Consider the following 27,279-nt stretch of genomic DNA (forward strand, 5'->3'; position numbering starts at 1 on the left):
GGTCCTACCCATGTTTCTTCCTTCGGTGTTCATAATGCCCCAGTGGGACTTGAACTTAGTTCTTACTTTCAGCCCACCTGAGAGACCTACATTGGCTCCCCGTCAACAAGACGCTCACCTTCAAGCTCCTCACCCACGCCCACAAAGCAATCCACAAAACACCGGACCAGCATACTTCAATGAATGACTTACCTTCTACACCTCAAACCGGCAGCTCCGCTTCGCCGACCTCGACCTCGCCATTGTTTCATGCATCCACAGGACAACAGTTGGCGGAAGATCATTCTCCTAACTCGCCGCCAAGACCTGGAACACCCTCCCCATCCGCTTACGGCAGAACAAGGACCTGGTGACCTCAAGACCTGGCTGTTCGAGCAGTAGCAGCTCCCCCCCCCTTCGCGGGTGAGTAGCGTGCTCTACAAATGTACTGATTGATTGATGTGTGCTCCTTTTGAACCATGCCCACTTCAGCTCCTTACTCTGAAGACAGCCTCCTGGTTCCCATCACTTCTTCTCATAGAGTGAGCGACCTGCAGGCCCTTTCATGGAAGCCACCTTTTATTTCCATCCATTCTAACAAGGTGGCGCTTTGTACCAGGGCTTCCGTTTTACCTAAAGAGGTCACACCCTTTCATGTAGCCCAATCCATCACCTTGCCTACTTTTTACATGCCCCAATATCCTTCTAAGGTAGAGGAGAGACTCCATCGCCTGGACCCAAAAAGAGCGTTGCCGTTCTGTCTTGATCGTACTAAAGAATTCCGGGTGGATGACAAATTATTTGTTATGTAGGTGTGAAGAAAGTGCAGACAGTGCAGAAGAGAACCAACTCCAGATTGATTGTTCTCTGTATTAAAACGTGCTACGCATTGGCTAAGAAGCAACCCCTGGAGGCTTTGCCTGCTCACTACACTAGTACAACAGCTACAACCACAGCATTAGCATGCGGAGTTCCAGTCCTGGACATCTGACAGGCAGCGACGTAGGCGTCATTGCACACGTTCACCAAGAACTACTGCCTGGACAATAAGTCTGAAGAGATGGGTACTTTGCCTGTTTGGTCCTGCTGGACTTCCTAGTCTGATCTTGGTTTGCAGGCCCTCCTTCTGGGATGGTATTGGTCGGATGGGTGGCTCGTATATATGAACTAACATCCGGCGACCTTGATGCCTACGACGACCAGAGAGTTGACCAACGCCACTTGGCAGCACACAAGGGTACAGCTCAAGAAAAATCTCCAGATCAAAACTCTAAGTTAAGGAATCTGCAATTAGAACATGTTTCTACCAGATAACTGGTTACCGAAGGTAATTAACTTTTCAGTGGCGGGGAACTCCGACCATCGACTTGATAGCCACTGCAGAAAACAGAAAATGCTGTTGCTTTGCTTCGAGGTACTGCCAACCAGAGACACTGGGAAATGACCTATGGATCAACTGGTCCAGCAAATTTCTCTATGCTTTTCTGGCAGTTGCCCTGATCCCAACAGTCTGCATCAAGTTGTCCAATCGAGTCTTCTTGTAGGAGGAAAGATCTCCTCTCATTGCAATAACTGGGTCAACATTAGATCAAACCTTTTGGGTGTTGGAATTTATAAAATATTGTCAGACATTGAACTTTAGAAAAATCTCCAACACCACCACCACATAATATGAACCATTGTCATCTGTTGCAGAAGGAAATCAACATCATGTTGGAGAAAAGAGCAATAGAATTGGTTCCAAAGACACAAAGGAATTTGGGCTTTTATTCCCATCTTTTCCTCATAAAGAAGAAAATCCGGAGAGCAGAGACCAATTTTATGTTTTATAAAATCTCAACAAATACCTAAACAAGCAAATGTTCAGCATGGTAACATTACAAGCAGTTCTACTATTCATATGAAACAAAGACTACATGATATCTTTGATTCTACAGGACATATACTTTCATATTCATGTTAGCCTCATTCATCGAAGATTCCTGATATTTCAGGATATTTCACCATTATCAATTCCAGGTCCTCCCTTCTCGTCTCAAATCTGCCCCTGAGAATTTTTACATAATGCTTCGCACCAGTAGCTGCTTACTTCAGGAAACGAGGTTACAAAGTATTTCTCTATTTAGAAGATTCTCTGATAAAAGCAGACACATTAAGAACAGCCATGCAGTTTACCGCAAACTGTCTGAAGCTCTTCAGGGATCTAGGGCTAACATTATACAAAGGAAAAACAATTCTAACCCTCATAGAGGCATTCAACTTCCTAGAGCTGCTCTAAACACAGGATAAACAAAGCTTTCTCAGCAGAAGAGCGTGTCTCACCTGGCAGCATCTCAGATGAAAAAATCTGTCAGCTGGAGGCAAGAACATCATGGTCAGACAGTCCTTCTCCAAGAAGGTCATTTTGTTATGATAACAGATGGCTAATTGGAAGGTTGAGGCACGCATGCTTGCAAGAGTCATGTCAGCGAATGATGGTTAGAGAAAGAGACTCAAATGTACATCAGTACTGTAGAGCTGAGGGCCAAATGCTCTAGAAGTCCCCTCTTTTCTTCCACAAATACACAATTAATGTGTATTAATACATGCAGGCAATACAACAAGCATGCACTACTAAAAAAAAAAAAAAAAAATCACGATCCCTTATATTATCCAAAGAGACAAAGAAGATATGGGATTGAAAAAGAACATCACATCCAGGTAAAGGTGGAGCATCTTCCAGGCCTAAGAATTAAAGGGCTGACAGTGTCAGCAAGACAAGAGAATGTTATGAGTGCGAGTTTAATCAGGTCCTACTAAAGAAAATATTAGAGAAAACCAAAACTAGACCTGTTTGCTACCCACCACGACTGGGAAAATTCTGGTATTGCACCAGAAGTCGTACCCTACTCTGATCTTGTGGGGATTGCCTTATTGATAAACTGGTCAGAGACCTATGCATCCGTATTTCCCTCAGTCCCACTAATACCAAGAGTGTTGTTTGGGTATCTCACAAGTTCTAAAATTAATACCATAATTGCCTCCTATCTATCCACCAAATCCTATACGTAATTTATAATGTATATTGTTTAATGTCTGGGTGGTAATGACACACTGTTAACTAGTTATCAGGTGAAAAGGATTTCCATTACCGAAGATGTCTTTGCTGTAGTCCTTGCTCTCACTACCAAAAGCATCTGATCATAACAAGAACATTACCTGCTCTAATGCAATATACAAACAAGAGTGTGCTATCAACCTTGACCCAAACAGCTAGTTTCATGTGTTGCAATAACTCACCCCATAATAAATATTTACATTTCCAAAACATTTTAATAAAGATACGAGGGTGCCTGCTTACAATTACAAAAACTGAGACAATCCATATTTATGCGTTTATTTTATCTGGCATCCAATAAATAATGAACAGTATTCTGTTTTGTGTGTGTCTGAGATCAAGGTCTAATTTTGCACCTATAAGTCACTTACAAATACGCTTCTATACATATAGTGAGCTCAGAGCTCTCACCAATTAATTCTATATTCTGTCTGAAACCTATGCAACATAAAGCATTTTATAGAACAAAGAATAATAATAATAAACTTGTGAAATTCCCCTCTACTCATAGAAGGTAAAAATGTGAGTAAGACAGATAATTATCGGTCTATCCCCGGTTAACTACTAAGTAGTTCATTCTTAAATTTTAGGAAATAAAATATACATGTTTTATATCCTCCTAGATCTGTACCACTCTAAAAATGCCAGCCAAAACATTGAGTACATCATTTAGTTAATAATTTTCATCACTTGCTTTTCCCAGTGTTAAGCCTTATGTATGTAAGACGAACATTCACCATTGTTGTGCAACTTTATAGTCCAGTCCATATGTGTGTTTAAGTGAAAGTGTTCTAAGTGTATTGCTGAATTTATCAGGCATTCTTTCACAATGGGATTCAACCATTTCTTCTTAAGACCTGTCCATCATGGACAATACCACTCAAGCCAATAGTGCCCCCCAACATAAGAAGATAAATGCCTATTAAGAGACCTAAACATGTATTAATCAATTTTGCAAGCACAGAGTGGTGATGACAGAACATGAAGCAATTTAAAAAAAAAAAAGTTTGGGGAAAAAGTACATTGATTTTTGCCTATAATGTTGAACTAAGACAATTCAATATTTTAAAATGCTGAACTGTTTGGAATTACATTTTTCAAATTTGTATTAATTAGTCTGGAAATAAGTATGTTAATTGGTGTTATTTCATGAGTATTTGTGAATCGCACTGTCACCCAAGAGGGTCTCTTGGCAATTAGCACGGGTGAGCCTAGCCCTTTCCAAGGGTGAGGGATGTTATACGAAGAGCCAGGTCTTCAGCTTCTTGTGGAACTGAGAGGAGGAGGCTTTGATGTGAAGAGGGAGATTGTTTCATGCTTTAATAGTGACATAGGAGAATATCCAACCTCTAGATTTGATCCTGTGTATGTGCTGGTTGTGTGCTTGAAGGAGTCTGGCTGAGCGGAGGTGTCTGGTGAGGTGATGAAAAGAGATGGGGCTGTTCATGGAAACAGGGCCTATGTTGTATAGTGCCTTGAAGTTATTAGGTAGGAGTTTGTACTGTGTGCATTTGTGTATCTGGGGGCCAGCGGAGCTTCCCAAGGTGTGGTCTGATATGTGTTATTTTTGCAGGCAGTTGAATGTGAGTCTGGCTACTGAGTTCTGCATGGTTTTTAGTGCTCTGTTGAGTTGCTTGCTGGCTTTGGCTTAGAATGTGCTCCTATAGTCCAGTTTGTTGGTGACAAGAGTGCGTGTGATGGTCTTATGGTTGTTACTAGGGAGCCATTTGAAGACTTTTCAGGATGTTGAATGAATATGCTGTGATGGTGTTGATTTATGCATTCTTGTCCGGTTCGCTGTCTGTGATGATTCTGAGGTTCCTGGAAAGGTTGCTGGAGGTGGCTGTGGGTCCAGGCTTAGCCATCCACCAGGTGGAGTCCCAGGTGGGGTGTTCTTGTTCTTAATATAGATCGCCATTTATGGCTTGTCTGTGCTGAACTTGAGAAAGCTAGATTTCATCCAGTTTGTGATTTTGGTCATACATGTGACAAACGTGTTCTTTGTGTTGGTGGTCCTGTTCGAGAGGGAGAGTATGAGTTGTGTGTTGTTGGCGCATAGGAGAAGATGTTGATGTCATGTGCGCAGGTGACATCGGTCAGAGGGAGTATGTAACCACAGAACAGGATCTGTCTGAGGGATGACTCTTGAGGCACTCCACAGAAGGTTGCAGTATTCCGTAGAGTGCAATGCCAGGCTAACTACTTGTGGTCTATCTGTCAAGAAGCAGCAGCTACATATTAGAACAGGTCTTTGCATGCCAATCTTGTGGAGGCATCTGGTGAAAATGGGGTAGATTACCTTGTTCAACGCTGCAGAAAGGTCTGAGAGGATTAGTGTTGAAGTGTTTCCTATGTCATGGATCACGCCGATGTCTTCTGTGTCAGCAATTATGCTGTTTCTCATGGGGACTATTGGCTTCATCCCAGTTAACATTGTGCCCTGAAATAATGATATTCTTTGAAAAGGTGGCACTGTATGTGGCAATTATTTTTATCATCACCTTTCAGTAATAATTTTAGTATATACATTTACATTCATAGCATATGACGCTGTAGATGCTTTGCATATTCTTGACATCAGTTGTTTGGCTTGGACATTTGCATGGTTTTTCTTCCAAGAAGTCTTTCGAGTCACAAGGTAGATTGATGTTTTTTACCACCATCGCCTTTCAATGTGTACCAACAGGGCTTTGTATTTGGCAACTTGCAGCATTTCCTTTCTGGTCCCATCTGGTTGTTTCAACCCTGATGTCAATGAGAATAAATGGTGCTCAGCAATAGATCTCACCTTCGATTTGTTTGATAGATGACGTTTAATATATATTGGCCTCCTCTTGACACCTCACCATTGGGTCCTTGGGCACGTCCTGGGGCCCTCTGCCCCCTTGACTCAAGAAGTTTGTCGTCAAGAATGTGTGCCTAGAGATGGAAAGGACACCCTTCCAGTACTGCCTCAAGTGCTGCTTCAATTTTCTCTGGACCGACCACTCCCAGCTCTGCAATCTTTACCTCTTCCCCATTACTATGATGACACCACATGAGGCATGGCTCACTTTTCTGTTAACACATTTAAAGAGAGGTGATGGCAAGCATAGTCCCACCCAAGTGTACAAAAAATACAAGCCTTCTCCTGCAACACACCCTATGTGGGTGGGCAAGTGCCCGCTTATTTCATGGTAGTCCACACTGTGTAAGCGTGCAGATGCCCAGGCCACAGGAGATGCTACCCTTCCAGACAAAGATAGAAAAAAGAAAACAGTTGTGGTGGAGGCAGTCACACTAGAGTTTTGCCAACTCTGTTGGCTGTCTCTGCCAATATGACAGAATGAATTGGAATGGGGTGCAGTATCTCCTTAATCACCTCCCTCATGAGTATAGGCAGAGGGGCAAGGAGCTAGTAGTGGAAGGAAAGACCATTCAGCACCACCATGCGATGTGCCTTGGATGCTGCCAACACTGCAACTCGAGGTATTAACATCTACATCCTAGTTAGATGCCACATTGCTCTACGTCTGCAGGTTTAAACTTGAGGTACAGCATTTGCTCTTCCTGCCCATTGATGGCAAATAGCTCTTTAATTCGTAGGTTTACCAGATGTTGGAAAAACTTAAAAAGGACACAGATACTGCTAAGGCTATGGCTGCCCTCTGAACATCCACATTGATGGGGACCTTTCATATGCAGCAGTTTGTAGCAAAGTTACCTCCCAGGCACTCCTTCTTCCTATCAGAGTCTGCAGCAGACCTTCCTGATAAATAACCACAGAGTTACTCCAGAGGCTTACAGAAGCAAAAGTAAAGGGGGTAGGGGCAGAGTAGACTCTTGCAAAGAGGCATCCATCTCGAAACCGTGGCTCCCATTGTCTCCTCACTGATCACACGACACATAGTCAGTGAAGGATTTAAGATTTCCTTCCCAGGTGCCAGGAAATCACATCAGACAAGTGGGCATTAGCAGTAGTACAGTACGGCTATTGCTTAGAACCTTTCACACTTCCACCCACCATTCCTCCCAGCAAGCTCCTCCTCTGCCGGGAACATCTCCGTCTATTACAGGAAGAGGTCCAAGCACTCCTTTAAACATTGAGCTCGTGCCCAATCACTAACAGGACAAAGAGGTGTACATACTCTACTTCCTAACCCACGGAAAAAGGACTGTTCCCTCAGGCCCCTCAACAGACATGCTGTCTCAGAACTTTTCCGTATGGTAACGCTGCAGGATGTGATACCTCTGCTTCAGCACAGCAACTACATGGAGGCATTAGACTTCAAGTATGCTAGCTTCCACCGAGTGCCTAACTGTGGTGGCCGCCCCATTAAGGAGGGAAGCACTCATACTATCCTCTATCTTGACAATTGGCTGCTAAAGATAGCAAACCAGTGCCTCCAGCACAAATAAGTGACCATCTCACTTCTCCTTCGCCTGGGGTTCACCATAAACGTGACCTAGTCTCATCTCCAACCGCCTTCGTAGTGGTGGTTTTGTACTTGGTCACCGGTAAAGCCTACCCAAGCCCCCCAAAGGGGAGCAGCCTTCTGCCAGCTTGTACCTCTTTTTCAGCTATAGTGTCACCTCACAGTCAGAACTGTAATGTTACTTTGGGGGACAGTGGTTTTGTGCATCGCTATTGTACCCCAAGCCTGACTGTAAATGCCTCCATTGTAACAGTGGTGTTCATCACAATGGTCACAGGTGGTGGGTGGTGGTGGGGGGGGGGGGTGGGTGGGGGTGGTGCTAGGGTTGGTGGTAGGGGGGTGGGGGGGATGGTAGGGGGGGAGGGGTGGTGGTAGGGTGGGGGGTCTGTTCAAGATGGAAGACTTAATGTTCTTAAAGGCCAGCGTCTATCGCTGAATAGCAACAACTTGTGAGGCAGACCTTTTACAGATCCCGTTTTGCAAGTCCCCATTACCACAAACCCCTCTCCAGCTGGGTGGGGACCTCCTCTTGATCAGAACACAGTGCAAGGTGTGTGGACTCCTCAACAGCAGAGCCATCACATTAATTTCCTCAAGCTTCTGCCGATATGCCTTGCCTTCAGGGCTTTCGTAACTCATTATGGACAAGGTGATCCTGGTCAGGACGGACAACATGGTCACCAGGGTACTACTTGAAAAAGCAGAGGCACACCCTGCACCCTCTTTTTCCTTGCTAGCTCTGACAATATGCCATTTGAGGCTCCACCACTGAATCCACTTGAGTACCTCCTGGGGGTGGACAGTGAATTGACAGAATAAATCAACAAGCTCACGAGTGAGAACCCACCTGCAAATCTTGCACCAGCACTTCCAGCTCTGAGGCACTCCCTATGTTGACTTTTTCACCATCCCCGAAAAAGCAAAATGCCACAACATCACCTCCAGGTACCCTTACTCCATGGGCAAGGCACTATGGGTCAACTGGTCAGGGATATTTGCTTATGCTTTTTCACCTATCCCACTCCTGGTGAGGAAGATGCAGTAAACATCGCAAGCTCTCAATGTGGTGGCCTCCCCCTGGGCCAGTCAGCCATGGTATTCAGGCCTGCTAGTGATGTTGGTCATCCACGAAAATCCTCAACACTGGACCTTCTTACCAGGAGCCAAGGCCAGATTAGGATTCCAGATCTCAAGCCACTCAGTTTAGCGATCTAGCACCTCAGGACCTAGAATTTGGTTACCTGGGTCTCCCCAAGGAATGCATGGACATCTTGGGGGAGTCCTGTAGAGCCACCACATGGGCATACTATGCAGCAAAGTGAAAAGATTTGTTCAGTACTGCATTGGTAAGAAACTAGACCCTCTAATGCGTGCTGTCCAGGAAATCATTGCCTACTTTCTCCATCCAGTCGTCTGGACCAGCTAACACTTCATAAAGCTGAATTCAGCAGCTTTTGCATGCAAAGCAGGAAACATTCCTCGGTCTTATGATAACAACATGTAGTCAAGGCATTCATGGAAAGCCTTAAAAGTCAATCCTCTCAGGGTTCCACGAGCGTACAACCTTATTAGTGTCTTTACCAGAGTTACGAGCACTCCGATTGAACCCTTACATTCTTGCCTGCTCGAATACCTGACCTGGAAGGTAGCCTTTCTGGTTTCAGTTACTTCTTTATGCCAGAATGTTGAGCTTCAGCCCTCACAATGCAAAAACACTTCATCCAGGTTAACAAGGAGAGGGTAGTGCTCAGGGCAAACTCTAAGGTGGTTTCCCCTCTACATCTTAACCTCACTATAGATCTACCAGTCTTCTTTACACAATCAGATTAAGTAGCAGAGAAAGTGCTTCATACATTGGACGTAAAGTATGCTCTTATGTACTACGTAGCCTGAACCAAACCCGTTCACAAAGCAGGCCAGTTGTTTATGGCCTTTGCAAAGCCTCTCAAGGGGAAACCTACATGTAAAGTAGGAATTTATAGATGGGTAGTGAAGTGTATACAGACTTGCTATCAAAAAGCAAAAAGAGCATCCCTTTACCCTGAGGCCTCACTCTACCATCAAGAAGGCTGCTTCTGTACCCTTCTTAGGGAACATTCCTCTAGCTGATATATGTAAGCCAGCTACATAGTCAACTACACATGTTTACTAAACACTCTTACGTTGATGTCCTAGCCAGACAGCAGACTGTGTTGGCCTAACATTCTTAAAATACCTTATTTCAGACATCTGCATCAGCCACAAATTACAGGAGGGTACCGCTTTACGGTCTGTCCAGAGCATGTGTATCAACAGGAACACATGATATGAACAGAAAATGTTACCCTGTAAGCATGTATTTGTAGCATGCAGTGTTGTAGATTCTCATGTGCCTATCCTCCTCCGCGGATGCTTGTAGCTCTGATCATAGATCTATTCACTCTTCTCATTATTTTCCTTTGTGCAATACATATGTGCATCATACTATTCACTCACCACTCCCTACTACTCTCACTTACCGTATGAAATACAATCTTATATGGAGTTGATGCCTGTGCACACACTGCCAGTTAAGGGAGGAAACGCTGTATAAAAAAAAAAACTTGCAATTGTTCAAACCCAACACTAGATAGCAGGTGCATGCAGAGCAGGTGAATCTTCCTTCCTCATCACCAAGCTTAATGCCTGAAGTGTTCGAGTTGTGTTGTGTAGCCAGAGGTAGTGTAAACAGAGGTGAGAGCAAGCAACCCTGCAGTGAGTCTTCTAGCCATAACATAAGTTGTTTAATTTCTGTTGCAGATCTTGCTCATCGTCCATTACTTCAGTGTTATCTTCAAAGTTATCCTTAAGGATGAATTTCATCAAAACCTGGTCTAAATTATAACCTATTAACCAGATCAAAGGCCTTTTTTTATGTTCATAGTTACTGCTGCCTTGGACTCCTCGCATCTTTCATGTAATAAATAATACAGTATTCAAAAATTCTCTAATGTATCTACCTTGATTAAAACCAAACTGTGGCTTCTCTGCTATAATGTACAAGCAAAGGTCAAAAGACAGAATGCCAAGATTTTTTATTAGAAACTTCAAATACTTAAGGTGATGCCATGTAATTCAGTCAGCCACATTCTTCCTTGGTATAGGAATCATCGTAAATCGTATAATATCCCTGTGCCTCTGCATCCCTTTTACTGCTGTCTTTTCCTTGCTTTACCCCCCCCCCCCCTGTTTTTTCAGTGCCTCCTCCTTGCTTTTCCCTTGTTCTCACTGCTTTCGCCTTACTTTTTCCCCCTTTTCTGTGCCTTCTCTTGCTTTCCCTCGTTTTTACTGCTTTTCCCCTTGTTTTTTGTGTGCGTTCTCCTTTCTTTTGCTCGTTTTCGCTGCTGTTTCCTTGCTTTTCCCGTTTTGTGTGCCTCTTTGCTTTTTCTTTGTTTTCACTGCTTTCCCCCTGCTTTTTCCCCTCATTGCAGCTCCAGCATGCTGCCTGTTATTTCCAGCCTAGTCTTGCCCACCTCCTCTCAGTGCCCTTCCCTCCTCCCAGGACCTACTTAATGGTGGCCGCAGCGTGACCCCATTGAGCAGGTCCTAGGCCCAGCTCTCACCATGCTGCTTCTGTCTTCTCCTTGCTTTTTTCCCTGTTTTTGTACCTCCTCATTGCTTTCCCTATTTTTTACTGCTTTGTCCTTGCTTTTTTTCCCCTGTTTTTTGTGTGCCTTTTTCTACTTTTCCATTGCTTTCACTTCTTTCTCCTTACTTTTTCTCCCGTTTGTTGTGCAACCTCCTCATGCAACTCCGGACCATAATTTCACTTCTGAAGTTCGAAGGAGCCCTCAAGACTTGGCTGTCAAAGTGAGCCTTCGGGATCTGCAAGTGCCTGGATACACTGTTGTATGATTAGCCGGGCTTTACAAATCCTGATTGATTGATACTGTCCTTAATGCCCTCTCAGAAGAATTATCCTTCATGTTTTTTTCACAAACGTGTACATTATAGAGAAATAAAATTGTCTGTATGTTTGCTTCTTTTGTTAGGATCTTAGTAGATTTTCAAAGCTCCTGACAGACACTGAGGAATGGTTGTATGAAGAAGGAGAAGACCAGGCAAAAGAAGTATACTTAAACAAGTTGGATGAACTGCAAGTAAGCCATTTTCTTTATGGTCTGGAGCCGAACTGTCATTTTGTATGTTGTATTGTGTGCTTAAAAGTGATGGTGCGGTGTCGTGTCACGCAAATGAGCAAGCATTGGCAGTGGCTACTCCTTTGTTTTGTTTATCTCCATTTCAGTCAATGGTGACACTTGTCAGTTAAAAGCTACTTTTAGAGATATATATATGTTCGATGGCATGTGTAGCTGCAGTTACACATGCTGTGCACATCCCGCCATCTGGTGTTGGGCTCGGAGTGTTACAAGTTGTTTTTCTTCGAAGAAGTCTTTTCGAGTCACGAGACCGAGGGACTCCTCCCATTTCGACTCCATTGCGCATCGGCGTCGCCTCCATCTTAGATTGTTTTTTTTCCGCCATCGGGTTCGGACGTGTTCCTTTTCGCTCTGTGTTTCGGGTCGGAAAGTTAGTTAGAATCTCGGAAAAATCGTCGGTATTGTTTGCGTTCGGTATCGGGTTAGTTACAACAGATCGACACCGAATTGAGAAGAGCTCCGGTGGCCCGTCGGGGTTTTTCGATTCCCGTCGGGGCCTGGTCGGCCCGGCCACGTGTCTCTTCAAGGCTGATGGAACGGACCCCATTCCGCTTCTGTCCAAAATGCCATAACAAGTATCCATATACAGATCAACACCTGGTCTGTAACTTGTGTTTGTCACCAGAACACAAGGAGGATACTTGTGAGGCCTGTCGAGCATTTCGGTCGAGGAAGACACTCGGGGACCGAAGAGCAAGAAGACTGCAAATGGCGTCGGCGCCGACAGGACAAGGGTGTTTCAAGGAGGAGGAAGAAACATTCTCCATCCAGGATTCGGACTCTGAGGAGGTCGATCCCGAAGAAATGCCGAAAACCGTGAGTAAGACGTCGAAACAAAAAACTCACAAAGACTGCCAAAGCCCAGGGGACGCCACCGCCAACAGGCCATGGCTTAACCCGAAAAGTAGGTGACCGTCCATCGGCACCGAAAAAGGGCGAGCTGGTGTCGAAGTCATCCGACTCCGGTTGAGATACAGGCATGCAGCAATCTCGGGCCCGAGAGAGTGGCTCCGAAAAGATTCGGCACCGAGACAGTGGCACCGAAATTGGTCGGCACCGAGAGGGCACGACGCCGAAAAGCAAAAAGATTTTGTCGGAGCCGAAAAAAGCAGCAGAAAAGGTTTCGGTGCCGAAACATCCGGCCTCCGAACCGAAAATTAGTTCCTATTCAGAGGAACAAGGACTGTCCTCTCAAATGAAGACACACAGATTTAAAGAAGAATTACAGACAATAGAGCCAGATCACACGCAAAGGCGTCTCTTTATTCAGAAAGATACAGCACTCTTCCCCCAATCAGAATGAAACGAAAACTTGCCTTCCAAGACAAGGGCAAGGACAAACAGCCACAAGCAAAAGTGGCTAAACAAATAACACCACCACCATCCCCACATCACGCTCAACAACTATCACCGGTAGCCACTCCACCAATGATGCAATCCCCAACACATACGGGGATGAGTCAAGATGACCCTGACGCATGGGACCTTTACGACGCACCAGGGTCAGACAATAGTCCTCAATGCTATCCAGCAAGACCCTCGCCACCTGAGGATAGTACAGGCTACATTCAAGTGGTATCAAGGGCAGCAGCATTTCACAATGTCAGCCTTCACTCAGAACCTATTGAAGATTACTTCCTTTTTAATACACTGTCGTCTACGCACAGTCAATATCAAAGTCTGCCAATGTTGCCCGGAATGCTAAAACACTCCAAACAAGTGTTTGAAGAGCCTGTCAAAGGGAGAGCCATTACTCCAAGAGTAGATAAAAAATATAAACCGCCACCAACAGACCCAGTGTACATCACACAACAGCTATCACCAGACTCTTTTGTAGTTGGAGCAGCGCGCAAAAGAGCCAACTCTCATACTTCAGGAGACGCGCCACCTCCAGATAAAGAGAGTAGAAAATTCGACGCGGCAGGCAAAAGGGTGGCGGCACAGGCAGCAAACCAGTGGCGTATTGCAAATTCGCAAGCTTTGCTAGCCAGATATGATAGGGCCCATTGGGACGAGATGCAACACCTTATTGAACACTTGCCAAAGGAGTTTCAAAAAAGAGCGCAGCAAGTGGTCGAAGAGGGACAAAATATCTCCAATAATCAAATTCGATCAGCAATGGATGCTGCAGACACTGCTGCTAGAACTGTCAACACAGCAGTAACGATAAGGAGGCATGCATGGCTGCGTACATCAGGATTTAAACCAGAGATACAGCAAGCTGTGCTGAATATGCCATTCAACGGACAGCAGTTGTTTTGGCCGGAGGTGGACACTGCAATTGAAAAACTTAAAAAAGACACTGACACGGCCAAAGCCATGGGCGCGCTCTACTCCCCGCAGAGCAGAGGCACATTTCGAAAAACACAATTTCGAGGGGGGTTTCGAGGGCAAACCACAGAAGCCACAACCTCACAAATAAAGCCCACTTACCAGAGCCAGTATCAGCGGGGAGGTTTTCGGGGACAATATAGAGGAGGACAGTTTCAAAGAAACAGAGGAAAGTTCCAAAGTCCCAAAACTCCTCAAAACAAACAGTGACTTCAAGGTCACAAATCCCCAACACATAACACCTGTGGGGGGGGAGACTAACCAAGTTTTACACACATTGGGAGGAAATAACAGACACTTGGGTCTTAGCAATTATCCAGCATGGTTATTGCATAGAATTTCTCAAATTCCCTCCAAACGTCCCACCGAAAACACACAATATGTCAAAACAACATATAGATCTTCTAGGACTAGAAGTTCAGGCATTGCTATAGAAAGAAGCAATAGAATTAGTACCAAAAGATCAATTAAACACAGGAGTTTACTCGCTGTACTTCCTGATACCCAAAAAGGACAAGAGCCTGAGACCGATACTAGATCTCAGAGCATTAAATACCTACATCAAATCAGACCATTTTCACATGGTTACTCTACAAGACGGAATCCCACTGCTCAAACAACAAGACTACATGACAACACTAGACCTAAAGGATGCATATTTCCATATACCAATACATCCTTCACACAGAAAGTACCTAAGGTTTGTATTCCAAGGGATACATTACCAATTCAAAGTGTTGCCATTCGGAATAACAACTGCGCCAAGAGTCTTTACAAAATGCCTGGCAGTAGTAGCTGCACATATCAGAAGGCAGCAAATACATGTGTTCCCATACCTAGACGATTGGTTAATCAAAACCAATACGCTAAAACGGTGTTCACAACACACAAAATACGTCATAGAAACCCTACACAACCTAGGTTTCTCAATCAACTACGCAAAGTCACACCTGCAGCCGTGCCAAACACAGCAATACTTAGGAGCAACAATCAACACAGCAAAAGGGATTGCTACTCCAAGTCCACAAAGAGTACAAACATTTCACAATGTAATACAAACCTTGTATCCAAAACAAAAAGTACAAGTCAAAATAATACTGAAACTACTAGGCATGATGTCCTCATGCATAGCCATTGTCCCAAATGAAAGGTTACACATGCGGCCCTTACAACAGTGCCTAGCATCACAATGGTCCCAAGCACAGGGTCAGCTTCTAGATCTGGTGTTGATAGACCGCCAAACATACATCTCGCTTCAATGGTGGAACAGTATAAATTTAAACCAAGGGCGGCCTTTCCAAGACCCAGTGCCACAATACGTGATAACAGATGCTTCCATGACAGGGTGGGGAGCACACCTCAATCAACACAGCATCCAAGGACAGTGGAACATACAACAAAAACAGTTACACATAAATCACCTAGAACTGTTAGCGGTATTTCTAGCGCTGAAAGCATTTCAACCCATGATAACCCACAAATACATTCTTGTCAAAACAGACGACATGACAACAATGTACTACCTAAACAAACAAGGAGGGACACACTCAACACAGTTGTGTCTCCTAACACAGAAAATATGGCATTGGGCGATTCACAACCACATTCGCCTAATAGCACAATTTATTCCAGGAATTCAAAATCAGTTAGCAGACAATCTCTCACGGGATCCCCAACAGATCCACGAATTGGAGATTCACCCACAAATACTGAACACTTACTTCCAAATTTGGGGAACACCACAAATAGATCTATTTGCAACGAAGGAAAACTCGAAATGCCAAAACTTCGCATCCAGGTACCCACAAGATCAGTCTCGGGGCAATGCGCTATGGATGAACTGGTCAGGGATATTTGCTTACGCTTTTCCCCCTCTCCCACTCCTTCCATATCTAGTAAACAAGTTGAGTCAAAACAAACTCAAACTCATACTAATAGCACCAACATGGGCAAGGCAACCTTGGTACACAACACTACTAGACCTGTCAGTAGTACCTCATGTCAAACTACCAAACAGACCAGATCTGTTAACACAACACAAACAACAGATCAGGCATCGAAATCCAGCATCGCTGAATCTAGCAATTTGGCTCCTGAAATCCTAGAATTCGGACACTTAGACCTCACACAAGAATGTATGGAGGTCCTAAAACAGGCTAGAAAGCCTACCACTAGACACTGCTATGCAAATAAATGGAAAAGATTTGTCTATTAGTGCCATAATAATCAAATTCAACCCTTACACGCATCTACAAAAGATATAGTAGGATACTTACTACATTTGCAAATAGCAAAACTAGCTTTCTCTTCCATAAAAATACATCTTGCTGCAATTTCAGCTTACCTGCAAATTACGCACTCAACTTCATTATTTAGGATACCAGTCATAAAAGCGTTTATGGAAGGCCTAAAGAGAATTACACCACCAAGAACGCCACCAGTTCCTTCATGGAACCTCAACATTGTCTTAACACGACTCATGGGCCCACCTTTTGAGCCCATGCACTCTTGTGAAATGCAATACTTAACGTGGAAAGTTGCATTTTTAATTGCCATCACATCTCTAAGAAGAGTGAGTGAAATTCAAGCGTTTACCATTCAAGAACCATTTATTCAAATACACAAAAATAAAGTTGTTCTACGAACAAATCCTAAATTTTTACCAAAAGTAATCTCACCATTCCACTTGAATCAAACGGTAGAATTACCAGTGTTCTTCCCACAGCCAGATTCTGTAGCTGAAAGAGCACTACATACATTAGACATCAAAAGAGCACTAATGTACTACATTGACAGAACAAAACTAATTCGAAAGACAAAACAACTATTTATCGCCTTTCAAAAACCTCATACAGGAAATCCAATTTCAAAACAAGGCATTGCTAGATGGATAGTTAGGTAGGTGCATTCAAACCTGCTATCTTAAAGCTAAAAGAGAACTGCCTATTACACCAAAGGCACACTCAACCAGAAAGAAAGGTGCTACCAGGGCCTTTCTAGGAAATATTCCAATGAACGAAATATGTAAGGCAGCGACATGGTCTACGCCTCATACATTTACCAAGCACTACTGTGTAGATGTGCTAACTGCACAACAAGCAACAGTAGGTCAAACTGTACTAAGAACATTATTCCAAACTACTTCAACTCCTACAGGCTGAACCACTGCTTTTGGGGAGATAACTGCTTACTAGTCTATGCACAGCATGTGTATCTGCAGCTACACATGCCATCGAACGGAAAATGTCACTTACCCAGTGTACATCTGTTCGTGCCATTAGTCGCTGCAGATTCACATGCGCCCACCCGCCTCCCCGGGAGCCTGTAGCCGTTTAGAAGTAGATCTTAAACATTTGTACATTTGTAAATAGATTACTTGAAACTTTATTATGTACATACACATTCACTCCATTGCATGGGCACTATTACTAGCATACACAACTCCTACCTCACCCTCTGCGGGCAAAACAATCTAAGATGGAGTCGACGCCCATGCGCAATGGAGTCGAAATGGGAGGAGTCCCTCGGTCTTGTGACTCGAAAAGACTTCTTCGAAGAAAAACAACTTGTAACACTCCGAGCCCAACACCAGATGGCGGGATGTGCACAGCATGTGAATCTGCAGCGACTAATGCCACGAACAGATGTACACTGGGTAAGTGCCATTTTCCATATTTCTCTTCCAGGGGATCCTCATCAATAGTCATAAACGTTGAATATTCCCCCCCTCGTGCAGGGACCCCGGAGCATACATAAAATACACACATGTATAAGTATGAAAATATACACGAAAAATATATAGCATTTTTAGTAGACAATTTCCATACCAAACCCATATATAAATGTGTACAACAGCAATGCAGACTATAATGATTAACAGGCTAAAATGCTTTATTTCTATGGAGGTTTTTTTTTTTTTTTTTTTTTAAAACACTCCCTTTCAAATTTACAAGAAGAAAAGACTTTCCAAAGCCCCATAGCTGGGCCCAGGGAAAGAAGCAGTAGCAACACCAGTGAAAAAAGTGAAAAAACTACATTGAAAACAATGGAGCATTATTAGCCAATAGGCTGCATGCAGGTTAACACAGCAGAATCACAAAATTTGGCACCGTGCCTTTAAGACCCTGAGCACCTCCAGTATCCCACCATGCCTCAGGGGTGAAGGAGAGGTGACAGTTGGTTCACAGTTAGGTCAGTTCTTTTTTCCGGATTCTTCTGAGAGGATCCTGGAGCATTGAGCTCTCCATTTTTTCACAGAAAAATATTTAAAAACAGCATTTTTTCTACCTTCACTCGACGTTTTACACCTTTGTCTGAGTCAAGGGATTTTTTCCTGACTAGAAAATGCCTTCTCTTTTTGTGAAGTGCCCTTCCTGTGGGAAGAAGAAGGCCCAGCCTGATCCACACTCTCTCTGTATAGTGTGTTTACCTCACAGCCACTGCCCTGACACCTGCAGACACTGCAAGAACATGTCAAAAAGGACTCTGAAGGATATAGAGAAAATCAGACTTCATGGTCTTCATGAGAGGCAAAAGACATCGTCCTCTTCACTTCCCAGGCAGCCAACAAGCCATTCTGAAGAGACAGGCTAGATCGACGTCAGCTGCTAGGAAGGTGCCTGTCTGTTCCCCGTCGACGTCATCGCTGCCACCGTCGCAGATCGCCATCAACAGCGACCCGACTGACGTCGATGGATACGTCGAATGTGCATAGCCATCATAAGGGCAGATCTCCATCGACGGCAACCCAACGATCGACGTCGAGCCAGCACCGCCGTGCTCATTCGCCGTCGAAGGCCTCGCATCCCTCGACGGCACGGAAGACAACGTCGAGATCGCCTCAACGGCGAGAGCAGAGACTTCTGTCGTCAGCGGCACATCACTCGACGGCGAGGCACACGACGTCGAGCAGGTCGCGTTCAAGGGACCACCGATCACTGTCAAGGCGCTCGACGTCGAGACCTGAGCAGCCCACGGTTCTCCCTTCGACATCGGTACATCTTTTGACGTCGACACAGGTGCGGCCTATCACGCAAGGAGAAGAGCGTCGGTTACCACCAGCTGATAAGAACATCACTCCAACAAGTCCAGTGGTCTCTATAAGGAGTGGATCGTCGAGGCGGTCGAGAGCAGCATCGTCTAGGCACATCTCGCCCATAAACCTATCGCCAAGGTGGTTGGAGAGTCTTAATAAAACACCTGCTTCTCCAGACTCTCAATACTCACGAATTTACTCACCGTCGGCTTCTCTCCCGAGGACACCATCGCCGACAGCGCATACAGAACGGGCTCGTTCTGCATCTCGCCAGTCTGCCACTAGACCTCGGCGCACTACAACAAGATCTAGGAGCAGGTCACGCTCCCAGAGAAGATTAAGATCAAGATTGCGCCATCACAGGAGGTCTCCTTCTTGGTCCACATCGTCGGGGTCTTCAGTAAGAGGGTAATTCCCAACTCTAACGGATTCTCCACCAGCTAGAGTTTCCCCGGTGGACAACATCACAACTTTCAACGAGGTGCTTCTCAGGAGGGGCACAAAAGCTGAATATTGAGGTCCCAGAGCCTTCAACCTCCTCGTCGGTAATCTTTGAAACCTTGCAACACAGGGCGGTTTCAAAGAAATTGTTACCGCTGGTGCCTGGTCTTCTACAACCAACCATGGAGACTTTTTTAGCACCAGCAAACCTCTGTTCAGCTCCGGCTAGGATCTTAAAGAAATACAAGGCACCTGATCAAGATCCTTTGTTTCTCAGGGCTGATCCACCACCAGACTCAGTCATATTGGCCGCAGCACGTAAGACACATTCAGTGGCGTCATCCTCTACAGTTCCACCGGACAAGGAGAGTAGACACCTGGACTCTCTGGGGAGGAAGTTGTGTGGAACGGCGGCGTCAATTATGAAGGTCTCCAGCGCCTCCGCACTCCTAGGTAAATACGATCGCTCACTCTGGGACTCACTGAGCAGGTTTGCAGAAAAGCTGCCTAGAGAGGACAGACAGGATTTTCAGGAGATCCTTCAGGAGGAAAGTCTGGTGTCCAATTAGATCATAAGTGCGACAGCAGATGGTGCAGACTTGGCAGCACATGGTTACGCGCATGGGGTCTGTGCGAGAAGATCTTCCTGGCTAAGACTCACAGGATTAAAACCGGAAGAGCAGCAGCGTATCTTGAATCTTCCGTTTAACTGGAACTCGCTATTTGGGAACCACACGGATGAAGAGACGGCGCGTATGAAGGCGGAGGTAGACACCCTGAGGGCAGTGGGCCTCGAGAGGAGGAAAGACTTCAGGCGAATATACAGGCCTTACGACAGGCGCCCGTTCCAACAGAGGGTTCAAACCCCTCATTGGTCTCGGAGACCACAACAGAAACAAGGGCGTCCCCTCTTCCAGTCTCGTAAAGCCACAAGAGACTGAGGATCGAGCAGACCTCAGCAGTCTACCCCCAAAGCCCCTGCAAAACTATGAGGATTCGTTTCCCTTAACACCATACACCACTCCGGTTGGGGGAAGTATCACAGCGTTCATTCACGAGTGGCATGGCATTACAAAAGACAAATGGGTGCTGAACATTGTAGAGATTGGATACTCTCCTCTTTTCCGCCAACCTCCTCCTCACTTGCCACCAACCAAATCCAGTCCTGTTCACTTGAGCTTATTACGCAAAGAGGTTTGTGCCCTGTTACAGAAAAAAGCAATAGAAAAGGTTCCAGTCGCACAAAGAGGAAAGGGGGTGTACTCCCGCTATTTTCTAGTAGCAAAGAAGGGTTGGGAAGGAGTTTTCAGACTGATTCTGGACTTGAGACTGCTGAACAAATACATAAAGAAACAAAAGTTCAGGATGCTGGCTCTCCACCAGATTTTCCCTCAACTGCATCGAGGAGACTGGATGTGCTCCATAGATCTGCAAGATGCATATTTTCATATCCCGATCATTCCCAAGCATCGGAAATTCCTACGCTTCCGGATAGCCTCCTAGCACTATCAGTTCAAGGTGCTCCCGTTCGGCCTAATCTGCCCCTCCTGCATTCTCCAAATGTGTAGCAACGGTAGCGGTGCATTTAAGGAAGCAGAAAATCTTCATTTATCCATACCTAGACGAATGGCTACTGAAAGCCTCCTCTCCGGAACAGGCGAAAAACCATCTGGACATTGTGCTCAGTGTTTTCCGATCTCTAGGTCTACAAGTCAACTTCCTAAAGTACACCCTCATCCCAACACAAACCTTCCTCTACCTCGGAGCAATACTGAATACAGAGCTCGAAAGAGTGTATCCTTCGGAGGAGCGAATGTTATCAATAAAGAGGAAGTGTCAAGGCCTTCTGGGTTCCTCCGCGCCTACGGCCCGTCAGGTGACATCTCTGTTGGGCTCCATGGCCTCTTGCATTTTGGTTGTCCCGAGCGCCAGATTGCATATGAGGCCTCTCCAAGAGGCTCTGGAGGAAAACTGGAATCAACACACAGGCCGCTGGGAGGACAGAATGCTTCTTCTGGTAGGAGCGTGACCATCATTACGATGGTGGATGCACAGACATCACCTGTCAGTGAGAGTTCCTTTTCATCAGCCAATCCCGTCCGACACTCTGCTAACGGATGCGTCGCTTCAGGGCTGGGGAGCTCATCTGGGTTCCCTTCAAGCTCAGGGCCTGTGGTCCATAAAAGAAAGGGCGTACCATATCAACCTGCTGGAGCTCAGAGCGGTTCATCTGGCTCTCAAGTCATTTGCTCCATCGATTCAGGGAAAATCTCTCCTCGTACAAACAGACAACACAACGACAATGTATTATCTGAATAAGCAAGGAGGGACGAGATCCCTTCCCCTGTCTCGGGAATCTCAGGCCATTTGGCGTTGGCTCATAGCGAGGGGAATGTCTCTGACAGCAATTCACCTCCCAGGAAGGCAAAACGAGGAAGCGGACTTTCTAAGCAGAACCCTCGGACGCCCACGATTGGGTTCTTCACGGCGAGGTCGTCGAAGACATCTTCGTGCAATGGGGTCGGCCTCAGTTAGATCTCTTCGTAGATGAGGTAAACAAGAAATACCCAGACTTCGCATCCAGGTTCTACCGTCCAGGGTCTCGAGGGAATGCCCTGTTGATCGACTGGTCAGGGATATTTCTCTACGACTTTCCACCGATTCCCCTCATACCAGCTGTGATAAACAAACTCTACAGATCCAGCACCAGAATGATTCTCATAGCTCCGCAATGGCCTCGTCAGTTCTGGTGCACGGATCTCCTCAGCCTATCAGAACAATCGCACAAGAGGCTGCCGTGCAGACCGGATCTCCTTTGCTGGCTGGGAGGCAGGATACTTCATCCCAACCTTCCCTCTCCGAGCTTGACGGCATGGCTCCTGAATTCCTGCAGTATGGGCATCTAGGCCTCTTGCAGGAATGCATGAACATCTTAAAGGAGTCCAGACGGCCTTCCACGAGGCGCTCTTATGCGTTCAAGTGGAAGAGATTCTACATATGGTGTCGTCAGCAGGGTCAGAATCCTATTCTGGCTCAGGAGGAGGTCATATTATCTTACCTGGTCCATCTGGCGAAATTGGGTCTGCAAGTGTCATCTATTAAGGTACATTTATCTGCCATTACAGCCTATCGTAAGTTACCTTCTCAGGAATCCTTTTTTACAAGACCAGTAGTCAGGGATTTCTTAGAAGGCTTGAAGAAGGTTTTTCCACCCATTTGAAAACCCTCGCCTCCATGGGAACTAAACATAGTATTATCTAGACTCATGGGCCCTCCTTTCGAACCTATCCACAAATCTTCTTTACAACACCTTACGTGGAAGACAGCTTTTCTCTTAGCCATTACTTCGGCGAGGAGGGTCAGTGAAATTCAGGCTTTGTCCTCCAAGGAACTGTACGCGGTTTTCCAAGAAAATAGAGTGGTTCTACGAACTCATCCATCATTCTTACTGAAGGTGGTGTCGGATTCTCACATTAATCAGTCTATTTCACTACCAACTTTTTTCCCCAATCCGGATACTCCGGCGTAGAAAGCTTTGCACTCTTACAAAATTGATTAGACGATCTCACCACCTATTTGTAAATTACGATAATATGAGAACAGGCGATGCAGCCTCTAAACGAACCATATCTAGATGGATAGTTTCATGTATTGTTACTGCATATCAATTGGCTAACAAACAGTTATTGGCTAGGCCTAAGGCTCATTCGACAAGAGGAAAAGCGGCTACTGCTGCCCTCCTTAATAATGTTCCAATCTCTGAAATTTGTAAGGCTGCTACATGGAAGTCTGTACATACATTTACTAGGCATTACTGTTTGGACTCGGATGCCAGAGCAGACGCTCAAGTTGGGCAAGTGTCTCTGAGAAATTTGTTTGCATAGTGTATATCTCTTCCTGCACTTCTATTAGACAGTCTGCAGAGTTAAGGGATGGGCTTGCTAATCTAGTCAATGTTTATGACTATTGAGGTTCCCCTGGAAGAGAAGGATAAGCTACTTACCTGTAAATCCTAGTTCTCTTCCAGGGGTATCCTCATCAAAGTCATAAACAACACACCCTCCTCCCCGGACGCAAGTCTCCTAGAAGTGCAGGACAGACTATCTCTCTAATCTGTTGGATACGTTGTCACCGTAAAAAAGTACTGACCTAACTGTGAACCAACTGTTACCTCTCCTTCACCCCTGAGGCATGGTGGGATACTGGAGGTGCTCAGGGTCTTAAAGGCACGGTGCCAAATTTTGTGATACTGCTGTGTTAACCTGCATGCAGCCTATTGGCTAATAATGCTCCATTGTTTTCAATGTTGTTTTTTCTCTTTTTTCACTGGCTACTGCTTCTTTCTCTGGGCCCAGCTATGGGGCTTTGGAAAGTCTTTTCTTGTAAATTTGAAAGGGAGTGTTTAAGCATTTTAGCGTGTTAATCATTATAGTCTGCATTGCTGTTGTACACCGGTATATATGGGTTCGGTATGAAAATTGTCTACTAAAAATGCTATATATTTTTCGTGTATATTTTCATACTTATATATGTATGTATGCTCCGGGGTCCCCGCACGTGGCCGGGAATATTCAATGTTTATGACTTTGAGGATACCCCTGGAAGAGAACTAGGATTTACAGGTAAGTAACTTATCCATTTTAACTCTTTCATAAAAGGACTTTTACAGTAGCTCACCAGTCCTATGCCAAGATCTCCACCCAGTTCCTTGTTTCATTTACTTTCCTTTATTTTATAAAGAAGTAAGTACCTCTGTGGGACAGGCTGATGGACTGACCACAAAGAAATTACTACAGAACCAATTCATTTTAGTCCAGCTGGCCTGGTGTGTGGTGAGCACCTACGGTGTTATCACCTTATACCAGGTCCAGGTACCCCATATTAGTGAAGTGTAGGCAGTGTCTACGAAGCCAGGGCTCTCTAGAGGTAGCTGTAGATGAGCAGCCAAGACGTATCTAGCAGACATGCAAAGCTTTATGCAATACTGCTATAGTTACTTAGCACTCACACACATGAAAGAACCACACAATGTTACAAAAGTAAAGGTACTTTATTACGGTAACACAAATAGTAGAATACTGAAAAGTCAGTCCCCCAACTGGAGGTAAGTAAACACACTATTGTATACACATTAGCAATCAGCAATAAGCCTGAGTAAAAGCAATAGCAAATACTGAATTATGGGGGGGGGGGGGGGGGGCAAACCATATACTTACAAAGTGGAATGTGAAAGACAGTCCTCCACTCAAGGAAGTGGAACCAGTAGAAGGGAACTGGAGGAACTAGGAACCCCAAGAGGTGAGTACCAGAGTGACAACCCTCTCCCCTCCCACCAGCGACCAGGAGAGAAGAGCTAAGTACCTGCTTTCCCACCAAACCGACAGGAGGATTATGCAAGACCCAACCAAGATTGGAAGAACCCAAAGGTGGATCCTGACAGAAGAGATCCTGCAAAGGAAGGGGACCAAGTCCAGTTTGTGATAGTGTCCGGTTGTGGCAGGAGCCACTACCCACCCTTCTGTGGCTGCAGGACGAAGTCAACGGTGAACGAAGACACGGTGAGACCCACTCAGCACAGGGGAGTTTCCCACGTTGCTGGAGCAGCAGGCAGGAGACTCTGCACTGCAGGAAGAAATGCGGGGGGCCGGGGCTGCACGGAGCCTGAAGATACCTTGGAGGAGAAACAAACAAGCCTTGATAGCTGCAAGAGTTGCTGTGCACAGTGGTATTGTCCTGCAAGGAGAGGCAAGGGCTTACTGTTTCCCAAGTTGGACAGCTGGTAGAGAGGACCAAGGGGACCACTCCAGACCACCACCTGTGATGCAGGACCCACGCAATTCTGGAGGAGGGAGAATTTACGCAGCCGGTCACCATTGCAGATGGTGCCTGTGGATGCAGAGGAGTGACTCCTTCACTCCAAGGGAGATTCCTTCTTACTTCTTGTGCAGGCTGAGGCAGAGGATGCATTTGGGGAAATGTTGCAGTGTCTGAAAGGAGCCAGAGAAACAATGTTGCAGAGCAGAGTCGTCAATGAAGCTGCAGGTTGTTGGTAACTGGAGGGTCCAATTGCAGTCCCTGTGGCCAGAAGATGAAGTAAACGATACAGAGGAGTCCTGCTGGAATCTTGCACGTCAAATCTGAGGACCCACCCAAGAGGGAGACCCTAAATAGCCCAGGAAGTGGGATTGGTCACCTAGCATTGTTACTACACATCAGGAGGGGGCTGTGATGTCACCTACCTGTCCTGGCCACTCAGATGCTCTGAGAGGCCTCTGCCCACCTTGAATTCAAGGCAGTAGAATCAAGTGGCCACCTGGGGAGCTCTGGGCACCACCCCTAAGGTGGTGATGGACAGGGGAGTGTTCCCTCCCCTTTCCTTTGTCCAGTTTCACCCCAGAGCAGGGACTGGGGTTCCCTGGGCTGGTGCAAACCGGTTTATGCAAGTAGGGCACTGAATGTGCCCTTGAAAGCATACCTGTGGCTTGGGGAGGCTACCCCTCTCAAGCCATGTAAGACCTATTTCCAAGGGAAAGGATGTTACCTCCCTCTCCCACAGGAAATCCTTTGTTCTACCTTCCTCTGCCTGAGCTGGTGAAGCAGCAGGAGGGCAGATACTTGTTTGAGGGGTGGCAGTAGCGCAGGCCACTTGGAAAAGGCCAGAAAAGTGGTAGGAGCAATGCTAGGGGTCCTCTAATGAGCCCCCAGAGTGCATGGAATCCTAGAACCAATACTGGCAACAGTATTGGGGTATGATTCTGAGATGATACCAAACATGCCCAGGTTCGGCGTTACCAGTATGTAGCTGGACACAGGTGACCTGTGTCCAGTACACGTGTAAAATGGCTTCCCCGCATTTGTGAAGCCCAGTGTAATGGAGCTTGAGTTCATAGGAGCACTTCTGCTCATGCAGAGGTGCTTTTACACACAGGTACCTGCACCCTGCCCTCTTGGCTAAGAGGGCCTACCACAGGGGTGACTTACAGTGACCTTGTGCAGTGACCTATAGTGAAAGAGTGCCAACACCTTTTTGCGCAGGCTACAATGGCAGGCCTGCAGACACATTTTGCATGGGCTCCCATGGGTGTCCTAATACATGCTGCAGCCCATGGGGAACCCTTGGTGCCCCAATGCCCTGGGATCCTAAGTACCATATACTAGGGACTTATATGGGGTCACTAGTATGCCAATTTTTGGGTGTGCAAAGTACTAAGCAAATATAGAGGGAGAGAGCACAATCACTGGTATCCTGGTCAGCAGGATCCCAGTGAAAACAGACCAAACGTACAGACAGTAGGCAAAAAGTGGGGGTAACCATGTGAAAGAGGGTACTTTCCCACAATAAACCTTGAATAGTTCTGTGCAGACCCCAGAACACCTTCTTCAATAAAACGTAAGATTCCAGGAAAATATCTGAATAGTGCTCAACACTGGAAGGCATTTTCCATATGAAGTCAATGTAGACTGTCAGATGTATTTTCCTAGAGCATGCAGCAGGAGAATAGCACACTGTATATAAGTAAAAGGACCTTTTTGGACACTTGCAGCACATTGTCATAGAAAATGCTGCCCAATACCAGATACAACATAGGAAGGAAAAGACAGCCTGGTATTTTAACACAGGAAGCTTAGAAAAAGGACCTGTACCTTAAAGAACCCCAGAGAGCCCCTATCCCAGAATGCACTGTAGTGGCAGTTGCCCCGAGAGTCAGTTCTTTTTTCTGGCTCCTTCAGGCAGGATCTCAGAACACCTCTGGCATTTCACTTCACCAGGATCAGTATTTTGCTTAAATACCTTCGCAGAGC

At 45.6% G+C, this 27,279-nt stretch overlaps 1 protein-coding gene across 3 annotated transcripts in view; it reads left to right on the top strand.

Moving 5' to 3' along the window:
- HSPH1 (heat shock protein family H (Hsp110) member 1) overlaps nt 1–27,279 on the top strand; it is a 571,713-nt gene that overhangs the window by 436,185 nt on the left and 108,249 nt on the right. For all 3 annotated transcript variants that reach the window (XR_011194596.1, XM_069202180.1, XM_069202181.1), the window contains exon 15: nt 11,502–11,609. Coding sequence is in view for 2 of the 3 variants with exons in the window: in XM_069202180.1 (XP_069058281.1) it covers nt 11,502–11,609 (108 nt within the window). In the remaining variant the exon portion in view is untranslated. The remainder of the gene's footprint in view (nt 1–11,501; nt 11,610–27,279) is intronic.

The sequence above is a fragment of the Pleurodeles waltl genome, chromosome 8, assembly GCF_031143425.1.
Source record: "Pleurodeles waltl isolate 20211129_DDA chromosome 8, aPleWal1.hap1.20221129, whole genome shotgun sequence".
NCBI classification, from domain to species: Eukaryota; Metazoa; Chordata; class Amphibia; order Caudata; family Salamandridae; genus Pleurodeles; species Pleurodeles waltl.